The sequence below is a fragment of the Microcaecilia unicolor genome, chromosome 2 (genome assembly GCF_901765095.1).
Source record: "Microcaecilia unicolor chromosome 2, aMicUni1.1, whole genome shotgun sequence".
NCBI classification, from domain to species: Eukaryota; Metazoa; Chordata; class Amphibia; order Gymnophiona; family Siphonopidae; genus Microcaecilia; species Microcaecilia unicolor.
The window spans coordinates 266,379,560-266,391,670 of record NC_044032.1 but is presented as its reverse complement, the minus strand read 5'-3'; the positions used below and the strand labels follow the sequence as shown (position 1 = coordinate 266,391,670).

General features: G+C 43.0%; 1 protein-coding gene across 1 annotated transcript; it reads right to left on the bottom strand.

The window, feature by feature from the left end:
• Window positions 1-9,239: 9,239 nt before the first annotated feature.
• Window positions 9,240-12,111, bottom strand: LOC115462414 (host cell factor 1-like). The gene is made up of 3 exons (XM_030192428.1): window positions 11,805-12,111; window positions 11,628-11,691; window positions 9,240-9,340 (listed from the first exon to the last, which is right to left on the bottom strand). The coding sequence occupies exons 1-3, from the start codon at window positions 11,962-11,964 to the stop codon at window positions 9,301-9,303; spliced, it is 264 nt and encodes an 87-aa protein (XP_030048288.1). The 5' UTR covers window positions 11,965-12,111; the 3' UTR covers window positions 9,240-9,300.

Below are 12,111 nucleotides of genomic sequence, written 5' to 3'. Positions count from 1 at the left end.
TGTAGTCTGTATTAATCAGACAAAGAATGAAACTAAGCCCATGTTGCCACCTTACAAATGTGCGCCGACGGCACTAAAAGTCGGTCTGCCAAGGAAAAAACCGCTTAAGTTGTGGAATATGGTTTAACAGTGTCTGGAACTGCTCTCCCGAGAGAAGACAAATAGAAGTTCTCATTTACTTAATCCATCGAAATATAGAGGGTCAGAAACGACTAACGACCAAACCCTTACGCCGACTGGCTAGAAGGACAAAAAGAGGATCCGAGCTCCGAAAATATTCAATATCTTGCAAATAGCGTGTAACAGCTCTCTTAATATGTAAGAGCTTTCTTAAGATCTTAAGTATTTAATTTCCAGTGATCTTCCACGCCCGAAGATCCTAAACCAGGAAGAAAAAAACTGATTGAGAAAGATGAAAACGCGGAACTACAGTAGACAGAAAAGAAGGAACCAGATGTAGCAGTACTGCAGACTTAGACCAACTTGCTCCTTGGAAAAAAATTCCAAAAAGAAAAAACGGAGACCTGCATGAAAGAAACGTACAGCTCCGAGACTCTCCTAGTTGAAGCAATAGCTACTAAAAACACTGTCTTAAGAGAGAAAACCTTAATGGAAACAAGAGAACAGCCCAAAAGGAGAATAAGATTGAGATTTCAAGATGAAAAAACTTTCTCGGGCGAAAGAGTAACTCCCTTGAAGAAAAATGAGAGGTCCAAAAGGACGGGGCAAAAAATTACCCCGTAGACCTCAGAAATAGGAAAGAGCTGCAACCTGCAGGAGAAGAGAAAAGAGAGAAATAAGTACATAAGTACATAAGTACATAAGTAGTGCCATACTGGGAAAGACCAAAGGTCCATCTAGCCCAGCATCCTGTCACCGACAGTGGCCAATCCAGGTCAAGGGCACCTGGCACGCTCCCCAAACGTAAAAACATTCCAGACAAGTTATACCTAAAAATGCGGAATTTTTCCAAGTCCATTTAATAGCGGTCTATGGACTTGTCCTTTAGGAATCTATCTAATCCTTTATCAAAACCAACAGCTGAACAAGCTTAAAAAAAAAATACACCAAGAACAAATATGAGTGAGAGACGTGGCTTGACGACGCAACTGCAGCATAGTAAGAATTACTGAAGCGGAAAATGATCTCTTAGCTAATCAAGCCCTTAGAAGAGCCAAACCATAAGACAAAATCAAGCCTGGTGTGGATGAAAGATCAGACCTATTGATAGAAGATCCTTGCGAACAGGAAGATGGAGAGGAGACGCTGAGAAAGATGGTGAAGATCCGCATACCACGGACTTCAGGCTCAATTTGGAACTACCGGACCCCCTTGTGTCTCGATCTTATGCCAAAAATGACCCAAGAGAAGCTATGGAGGAAACACATAGAAAAGCTATGGAGGAAACACATAGAGAAGCCTGGAAGACCACTGCTGTAAGAGGGCGTCTACCTGTGCTGCTGTCGAGTGTTATCGGCAACAGAAGAAGCGATAACCCTGTGAGAAAGAGAGAAAACAAAGTTCCAGAACTGAAGTGCCCCATTGAGCTACTATCAATTGAAAACGCTCAACAGCTGAGAGTCCATTCCCCTGGATCTAGGGAGAGATGAGAGAAAAATTCGCTTTGGAAGGCTGAAAATGGCAGTAAGGAGAATGTTTGCCCATGCCAAGAAACTCGCTGTCTGCCGTCTGAAGAGAAGGCTCTTCATCTCTGTTTGACGGATGACATAAGCCACTGCCATGGAATTGGCAAACAGAACTCTCACCTCCTTGCTAGCCACTAGGGAACGAAACTCCTCCAGAGCTTGACAAATTGCTCTGAATAAAAAAAAAAAATTGGAGTGGAAAGCTGCCAAAGGAGACCACAGAACATGTGGTAGCCTGACTAAACAATGGGCTCCCCAGCCGCAGAGACGGAAACTGCCCACTATATATACTGTAAGGGTATACCTGCAGTGAGATGCGTCAACCTCAACCACCAGAACACAGCGCTGCGGGGAATGCAGAGACCTCCTCAGCTGAAGGGATTCCGTCCAAGAGGACTATCTGGATATGAGAGAATAATTAGAGACCCCTCCCGAAAGGTGTAGCCCAGGAAACTACCTCCATAGTCGCTGCCATGGAACCAAACCTGAATATAATGTCGACATGAAGACCGCGACCTAGAAGTAATCCTTGAACCCCACGGCCACGCGCCGTGTGAAAGGTAACCCCTAAATAATGTAGAGACTGCAAAGAAATCAGCTGGCTCGACCACTTTTACTAGCCAACCTAAGGACTAGGAAAAAATATGGTACCGCTCGGTCTGAGACCTGCCCAGTGTCTTGATAAGAAGTTTCCCTGAATGACCAGTCATCTAGATACGGGAAACTAAAATTCCCTCTTTCTTGAGAGCCACTGCCAGCAGTCCCAAAACTCTGGTGAAAGTGGGAGGGGCTGTTGCGAGACCAAATGGTAGAGGCCGAAACCGAAAAATGGTGTCCGAGAACTGCAAACCACACAACAGTTTTGGAGACCGGTCCTATACAGATAAACTGCCTTCAGATCAAAGACCGTTACAACACTGTCCTGCAACCGCCAATATGAAGTATCGAAGGGCCTCTATATGACCCTTGTGACTTTGAAAATGCGATTGACGGCCTTGCGAACTAAAATAGGAAGAAGGAACTTTCTCCTTCCTGGAAACTATAAACCCCAAGGCATAATGACTGTGCCCGTACTGTAAAGAAAAGACTGGGCAAATAGCTTGAAAATGTAAGAGCCTCTGTCAATTGTCACCTACCGTGCCTGCAGTGCAGTGATAGCAACAGGTAGCCTGTAAACAGATGTCTGAACGAAACGGGGAAAAAGGCTAAGGCATAGCCTCCCCACTGGACAGAGAAAATATAGACCCTCCTGAGCGGCAGAAAGTGTAAAAACAGGGTCCTAAACTACAAAGCCTCACATGATACAGTTAGGTCCTAGGCTACTGGCCACATAGGAGCAGATAGTGAAGTATGCAAAGGGTGTAATCCACATATTACTTCCTCCCCTGAAGCCAGAGAGGTGAGAACAGAAAAAAATGAAACATGTACCCATAGAAAATAAGTCAGACCCGAGAAGGAATAGAATTGCCAGAAATAACTATAACCCCTTGATAAAATACCAGCCGCTGCAGTTGCACAAAAAAGATATTTATATTATTTATAGTATTGAAACAACGATGTTATGAGAAGAAAAATACACCCAAGTACAATTCATACCAGGCAGAAACTGCCTGTGTCTGCTACTGCTGCAAGGAGATTCCCAGTTTTTTTTTTTAACCTGGCTATTGTTACCACTCTTATGATGCCTGGTGGACTTGTACTGCTCCTGTTCAGCTTGCCACTCTTGGCATCTGGATGCACACCTGCACCATACTGCAGCTGCCCTCTTTTTTTTTTTTTTAACCAGAAACTGCAGCTAAAAGAATGCCTGACTGCCACCATGCTTAAGGGAAAAAAAAAGCGGATACCTAACCTATGGGTGGATATCCTGACATGTAAAAAGGAAAAATCACACAGGCAGTCCAAATGCAGTATATATAGATATAAAAACAAAGTCATACAGGTATCTTCTAAAGGGCTACCTGACATTAAACGTATAAGGGGCTAGGAATGAGCGTTTATATATCATACAGCATAGAAGAGTAGACAAATAGCCCCATGGCCTGATGCTGGGCTAACAAAGACTGTATGTATGGATCTGAAGCAACAGATCCCCTGAAAGACTAAAAGAGGTAAATGACACCTATGAAAAAAGAGACCCAAGACCAAAACTGGCACCTCTGAAGGCAAACTCAGGGGAAAATACCGTGGCCTGAGAGCCTCCAGAGTGCCCGAGAAAACGTAGCTCCGCTTCCTAGAACAAAGCTGAGAATGGAAGACCTCCCTTGGAGAAACACTGCAGCTGCTGAGACAAAAATGGCGGCCGTTCGCGCCAAAAATAAAAGAAACAGAGACGACCGAAAACCGCAATAGAGGAGACTGAAGAAGCCCGAGGAAGCGGCAAACCAAGACGGAATGCCTACTAAAAATTCTGCGTCGTCGAGGACTTACACGAGGCTCGGGAACTGACGCTCCAGCACTGAAGGAAAAAAAAAAAACGGGAAAGCGTGACCTCCATAGCGGAGCTCCCTCTGCCCTTAACACCGCTTCGAACCTTTTTTTAAAAGAACCCCCGTTGGGAAAACGCGAGGAAAGAAAGGGCAAGAAAAAACCCAAACATGAAAAAAACCGCTCCCTGAAACAATTATTTATTTGCTTTCTTGCAGTCCACAAGAGCCATAGAGCACAACCGATGCTCGTTATAACTGAGGGGAAAGAAAAAGACATTTGCTTTTAATGCTGTGCTGTTTTGTTTCCTATATTACTTGTTTTAAAAGTAATAATGGCTGCCTCTCCCAAAGGCAGTACACCTTTCCAATGAAAGGGTAGGCCCTTCCCAACTAAGGGAGATGGGGAGGAAGGGGGGTGGGACTTGGGCACCTGAGTTTAACACCCCAGAGGCTGTCAAAGAAAGGAAAAGAAAAGAAACCCTGCCAAGCCTCTAATTGAGATTCCAGGCACAGAAAAACTATTATAAATATCTCTAATATCTTAAAGAGAAAAAGAGAGAGAGAGACTAATGGGCTCACCTCCTGCCTGCTGGAGACTGAGAAAATACTGAGGCTAGGGTCACATGGCCAGGGCTCTCATTGGCTCTCTAGTCTTAGAATTTTCTGTCTCCACCTGCTGGTAGGCGTACACAACCCATCAGTCCAATCCTGGTCCGGTCCGGAGGGAAACTAAGGAAACATGTATTTTTCAGCTAAACCCCACTGTAGCAGAAACATGGCTAACTGGGGTTGAGCTTGTGGCCTCAGTGTTGTTTGAAACTCTTTAAATTTGTAACTTTTTTTTTTTCCTGATGACATCACAGGGATACATCTGGTTGAACATGGAGGATTGTAAACACAGGTGACAGTTTACAGGTACAGGGAATACTTACCATGGCTCAAGAAGCCCTACTGGAGCTTTCTTAAGCTTTAGGAGCATATAGATTCAACAGTAGCCATGGATGAGATCACCCAATCGTGTGGCAGCGTATCCTAATTCTGAGGCAATGGCCCCAGAAGCTTTCTGGATTCCTGATACCAGATAAATTCTCCTTTTAAGGTACTCTGGCTGATCTTGAACTTAGGATGTAGCTGGTGATATATGTTTTCTATGTAGAACTATGAAGTGGCTTTTTACAGAAGCCCCTGAGCTGCAGAGGCTCACTCTCATATTCCTCACTTGACATACCAAACCAGAGCAAAACTCCTGTAGCTCTCTTAGCAGCCTAGATAAGTTGAGGGCCACCCAATGTCAGAATTTTATTTTTTAAATAAAAACTATCACAGTGGCGGGGAAGGGACGTTTCAGTAGCAGACAATGAATTATTAAATCAAGATACATAGTGAACTGCTATTGAGAGGCCTCTGCCTTTGAGGAAGTGATGTGCAGCATCCAAGGGCCTTTTTCACTTTCAGCTGTTGTGGGAAAAGGAAGAGGGTGTGTTCAAAGGTAGAACAGCTGGCTTTCCTACTGAAACATCTGGAGCCACTGCACCCATTTCCAAGCTCCACTTGTATGTGGTTTTCCATCAAAGTTGTGGATTGACAAGCATTTTCCACTCTGCAGTCATGAGGATGCCCCTGCTATATCAGCAGCATGACTCTAAGCACAGGGAGCCTGATGAAGTAGCAGGGTAAAAAGACCTCTGGCCCATGACCTCTCTTCTCATAAATGCTGCACTCTTGAAGCAAAGAAATGCTGTAGAACAGGTTGCACCAGATCCCATAAAGGGAGTAAAATCAGCTCTGAACGTTTACACTGTCTGGTGGCAAGGGCACATAACTTTTTCTGGACTGGCCAATAAGGAAAGGACAACAGGGGTCACTGTGCACTTCTACCCTTCCTGTTCACATCCTTTTCTAATTTTGTCAACAGCTATAGGCAGAACCCAATCAAAAACAAAGCATGTCTCTTAATTTGACCAGAAAGTTATAGTTGTATTACTTTGAAGCCCCTCATAACAGCCATCAAAGGAAGCTAAGAATTTGAAAAAACCACAGTGCTTTTTGTCTGCAGAAAACGTTGGTGAACGTTTAGATCATGTCTGTCTAAAGGGGACCAGCAGTAATGGAATGAAACTCTCCTAAGGATACTAAAATACAAAAATAAAAAAAAAGACAGAAAGCAAAGAAAATATGTGTGCGCATGATTTTTTTTGTTTTGTTCAAAAAAATGCATTTAATTGTTCCAAAATAGCACAAAAAACCCTGACAGACGGCACTATATCATTAAATCACCTGGAATACTCCTCTACAATAGAAGTAATAGGTTTTCTTCTCAAAGGAAAATAAATCACCCTCTTTCCCCCTCTCCCTTCCAAAAGCTAAAACAATGGGTGAGGGTTTGGAAAGGTGGTGTTGAAATAGAACACAGAGCATAATGGACTATAATACAAATCTGGGAAGTGGCTACATGCACACAATTTGTGACAGCTGCTCCCTTCCCAAGTGGCTGGCTGGCTGGCAATTGGGCAAATATGCCTACCACAAAAGTCGTGCTCCTCTGACACCGTAACTTTTCAGGCATCACTTTCTAAAGGATCACACACCATCCTTTCTTCCTTATTTTTCTCTAGTATCTGAGATTAAAAAAAAAAAAGCAAAAGCTTTGCATGTTGATTTCTGCTGGCCTTTATCATCCAATCTCCTCCTATGCACCTACGATTCACAGAATCGGTAGCCTGGCTGCTGAACTCAGTTTCTCTCTTCCTTATGGCAGAGAAAGGAGCCACCCAGCCAGGTATCTAGCTAGGACTGGGATGCACTGCGAAACAGCAAAGTTCCTTTTTATTCTTTTTTTAACATTGCAGACATCTATCCTTGTGCAACTGAAAGCCTAGAACCCTGGGCTAGCATGCAGAGGCACTCAGAGTCCCAATCTGGCTACCTGTGGTCTAATACAGACATCTAACCTGCCTTCATAGCATTAAACCCACACACATGTTGGAGCTGCGGGAAGGTGGACCTCATCCACATAAGCACACAAAGCTTAAATATCAGGACAGATGGACCAAACTAATGCTTCAAAAACAGAAGGGATGGGATTTTTTTTTTGCTTTAATTTTATTACAAAAAATAGTTTTCCCACATGCCTTGAGCTAGTGCACTTTTTTTTTGTTTTGCTTGAGAAAGTTTCTTTCCCACAGCTATTTCGATTTTTAAAAAAAGGCTTATACAAAAAAACAAAACAAAAAACAAAAAAAAACTACACAGATGATTCACTTAAGAGACTATGAGGCATATTTTCAAAGCACTTTGGGAGGCTAAGTTCCATAGGTTTCTATGGAACTTTGGGAGGCTAAGTGCTTTGAAAATATGCCTCTATGTATACATGTGTGTGTGTTTATATATATATATCTATATATTTATATATATGTACAGAAATGTTTATGTTGTTGCCACTGGCTTGGGGGAAGAGTACATACCCCACCTCCCAGGGTGAGATCACATAGAACAGTTTCTGGATCACCTGTAACACTAAAGGGTCTTTTCCCATCATGCATGGGGCCTGCAGGTAGCATACTTTCTTGATACAGGTCTTAGCCAAAGAGTAATGAAAAGGAGAGGCAGGGAAAAAAGATTGCTTAAAACTACCACACAAGAGGAGAAAAAGGGCATCACACACAAAAGGAAAGGAATTTTCTTTTAAGTATTAAAATCAAGATTTTTTTTGTAGCAGACTTGGGAAGGGAAAAGGTACCATCTGTATTCTTGCAACAGTGCAGCACCTGCTATTACAGGAAGAGGATAGCTTCAAAATCTTATGCTTAGAACCTGGAACTGGTGCTGTGAGCCATCCGAAGTATATGAAACCTCTTCCACCTACCACCACTCTGTTCACCTGTAGAACTAAATGATCCAGTGAACCTTTGCTGAACATCACCATGATAGAAAAAGGCTCCTCAAACTATTTTAAAAAATATATATAAAATTAAAAAGTCACACAACAAAAGTTGTAAATACAAAAAACATACTTCATTCAAATAAACAAAAAAAAAGCAGAACTAGGATTTATAAAAAATGGTTAGAGTTTTCTTTCCCTATCCATCCACTCATTCTTATTTTCCATTCACACTACTTTCTGGTGCTTCCCCCACTGCTGCCAGACCATACCATCCACCCACACAGGAAAGTACGCATCTAGCCAGTTTGCGCCTGAAAGAATCCTTTTACGACCACTTGCTGCACGTGTTTTCTTTTTAAACTTTCTTGCCTTCTCCAACGTGGATGCCAACACTCATAGTCCACCAGTGACGGCTCCCATGACTTGCAAACTCAGTCCACGAGGAAATAACTTTCCACTTTTTTCTTCTCTGAGCAGAAAGGATCCTAAAATAACCATGCAGTCAAGAAATAATAAAAATACAGACTGTGTGTAACATTATATATATGGGGACTATAAAGTTTTGTTTTAAAAAGAACACATTTACAAATCTATGGGGACAGATGAAATCTGGTCTCTGCACAAAAGGCTGGATACTGTAGGGGAGAAAAGGAACCACAGGAGGAGGATGGGAAAGGGATACATACCCTTCCTTCCAATCAATCTCCAAGTGCTTTCAGAATCTTGAATCATAGAAAAAAAAAGTTTTCCTTTATAAATTGCAAAAGAAAAAAAAAATCCAGAAAGCTTTGTCCCACACATGTGAATGCTTGGGCTTGACATGTTGCTGCAAGCACACAGACAGGCCACCATTGGTGCAAGGGTCTCTTATAAAGCCTAGAAAAGTTCCAGGCTGCCTCTCCCATGTCCCTGAAACTGGCACATGGTTTTTGTTACTTTAAAAGTTTGTGCACCTTTGTCTTGATAAACAAAGCAAGACCTCTTACCCCACCATTCCCTTCCTAGACACGTACTTTCAACCTTCTCCAGACAAGTAAAGGTGTGCTTCTGCCTTAAGTGTTTTTTTTTTGTTTGTTTTGGGCTCCCCCCCCCCCCAACAAAAACACAAACAGCAGGTAACTGAGGGTCCCAGAGTAGATAGCCAGTTCTTGATTTTGTTCCCAGAAGACAGGGAAGTGGAGAGCTGGTGTCCCATCCTGACACATTAACTTTGGGTGAGAGGGTACACACACAATTTGCATCTTCAGCAGTACAAAAGATGGATGCTTTCATCTTATTTCTTTTCTCTCTTCCTGGGTGCCAGCATAAATAAGGGACAACCCCAATAAGTGAAGCTGTTCAATCACTGGTTGTCAGATTTGGACTTCTTTGGAGCAGATTTCCTAACAAAAGGAAGAGGAAGATAGTTACAAAAAAAAAGAAAAAGACTTTTAAAGTTGTTTTGCCACAGTAATATATTTTATGCTATTTAAAGACAAATTTCTCCAAAACCCAAAATGAACTTGATTCACATTCAATCTCTTTTATTATGACTATTTTGAGCTAGTCTGCTGATTTAGTGGTAGTGCTGCACACTGCCATGCAGAGATACCTGGGTCAGGCAGAACTAGACGTCCCAGCCATTCCACAATATCTAGTGGCTGTGTTTTAAGGCACATAATCATAAACCCCCAGGAAGCTCTGGTAAGAGCCCCTAGCCCACAACTGTCACTGCAATAAATGGGCTAAACCAATCTGTGAGATTATATAAATTAGAAAAAAAAACAGAGCATATACAAAAACATGGACTGATGAGACAAAGTCAGCACGGATTTAGTGAAGGGAAGTCTTGCCTCACCAATCTAATGCATTTTTTTGAGGGGGTAAGCAAACATGTGGACAATGGGGAGCCGGTTGATATTGTATATCTGGATTTTCAGAAGGCGTTTGACAAAGTGCCGCACGAAAGACTCCTGAAGAAATTGCAGAGTCATGGAATCGGAGGTAGGGTATTATTATGGATTAAGAACTGGTTGAAAGATAGGAAGCAGAGAGTAGGATTGCGTGGCCAGTATTCTCAGTGGAGGAGGGTAGTTAGTGGGGTCCCGCAGGGGTCTGTGCTGGGTCCGTTGCTTTTTAATGTATTTATAAATGACCTAGAGATGGGAATAACTAGTGAGGTAATTAAATTCGCCGATGACACAAAATTATTCAGGGTCGTCAAGTCGCAGGAGGAATGTGAACGATTACAGGAGGACCTTGCGAGACTGGGAGAATGGGCGTGCAAGTGGCAGATGAAGTTCAATGTTGACAAGTGCAAAGTGATGCATGTGGGTAAGAGGAACCCGAATTATAGCTACGTCTTGCAAGGTTCCGCGTTAGGAGTTACGGATCAAGAAAGGGATCTGGGTGTCGTCGTCGATGATACGCTGAAACCTTCTGCTCAGTGTGCTGCTGCGGCTAGGAAAGCGAATAGAATGTTGGGTGTTATTAGGAAGGGTATGGAGTCCAGGTGTGCGGATGTTATAATGCCGTTGTATCGCTCCATGGTGCGACCGCACCTGGAGTATTGTGTTCAGTACTGGTCTCCGTATCTCAAAAAAGATATAGTAGAATTGGAAAAGGTACAGCGAAGGGCGACGAAAATGATAGTGGGGATGGGACGACTTTCCTATGAAGAGAGGCTGAGAAGGCTAGGGCTTTTCAGCTTGGAGAAGAGACGGCTGAGGGGAGATATGATAGAAGTGTATAAAATAATGAGTGGAATGGATCGGGTGGATGTGAAGCGACTGTTCACGCTATCCAAAAATACTAGGACTAGAGGGCATGAGTTGAAGCTACAGTGTGGTAAATTTAAAACGAATCGGAGAAAATTTTTCTTCACCCAACGTGTAATTAGACTCTGGAATTCGTTGCCGGAGAACGTGGTACGGGCGGTTAGCTTGACGGAGTTTAAAAAGGGGTTAGATAGATTCCTAAAGGACAAGTCCATAGACCGCTATTAAATGGACTTGGAAAAATTCCGCATTTTTAGGTATAACTTGTCTGGAATGTTTTTACGTTAGGGGAGCGGGCCAGGTGCCCTTGACCTGCATTGGCCACTGTCGGTGACAGGATGCTGGGCTAGATGGACCTTTGGTCTTTCCCAGTATGGCACTACTTATGTACTTATGTACTTATGTAGTCGGGGATGAAGGCTCATGCCACCAGATCCAGCCTCAATTCAGCTTTTACTGGGGAAAAATAACCAGGGGTACTATTCGACCAAATACGAATAATAAAAATATTATTTGGCTGAATACTGGGCATCGAGCTTCAACATAACAAATAATAAAAGAAGCAATGTGAAATCAAAGATCCATTGTTTATTTTAGTAGTATTTAGCACAGTAGAGCCCCAGATTATTCAAATTTAAATCACTACTCAGTCAAATGCGAATGTAATCGGGGCCAAATCGAATATAAATATTTGGTACAGCCCTAGTAAAAAGAAACCACTGGGCCATAAAAACAACTCATGCATAGAATCAGGAGGGAACTAGGATGACAACCTCATCCACAGGCACTTCTCTCTTGCTGAGAGTGGTTAAGAGGGACATGCTATGTTGGAAACTTCTCCCTTTTTAGCCCTGGTTAACAAGATTTGTCTCCCACCAACTAGAACACAGATAAAGCACGTTTTTGTCCTTACAATTCAGGTAAGGATACAGGGCGTTTGCTGGCAGGCTTGGCTGCTGCTCCATCTTTGCTGGATTCTGAAAGACACACACACAGTTTAACTGGTGGGTAACTGAGATAATAATGCCTAAAACAAATGGGGTTTTGAAACAAAAAAAAAAGATGAATGCATGCCACCCAAGTTACTCACTTTGCAGCCACCGGACTTGAGTGGCTGGGCCATAACCCTTTTCATTGCGGGCAGCTATGCGGAAGATGATAGCAGGTTTGGTGGTGTAATCAATGTGAGCATTGGAAAGGCTGGAGGACTGCACCAGGCAGGAGGGGTTGGGCCCACAATAGACTCGCATAAAGGCCAGCTGAGCTGGCGTAGAGGCCCGCTGCTCACCACCTGCCTGGCTGCTCTGGATGGCTAGGTATACAGAGTATTCAATGATTTTGCCAGAGGTGACTGAGGGAGGTTCCCAGGTAAGGTGAGCACCATCAGGACTCTGCAA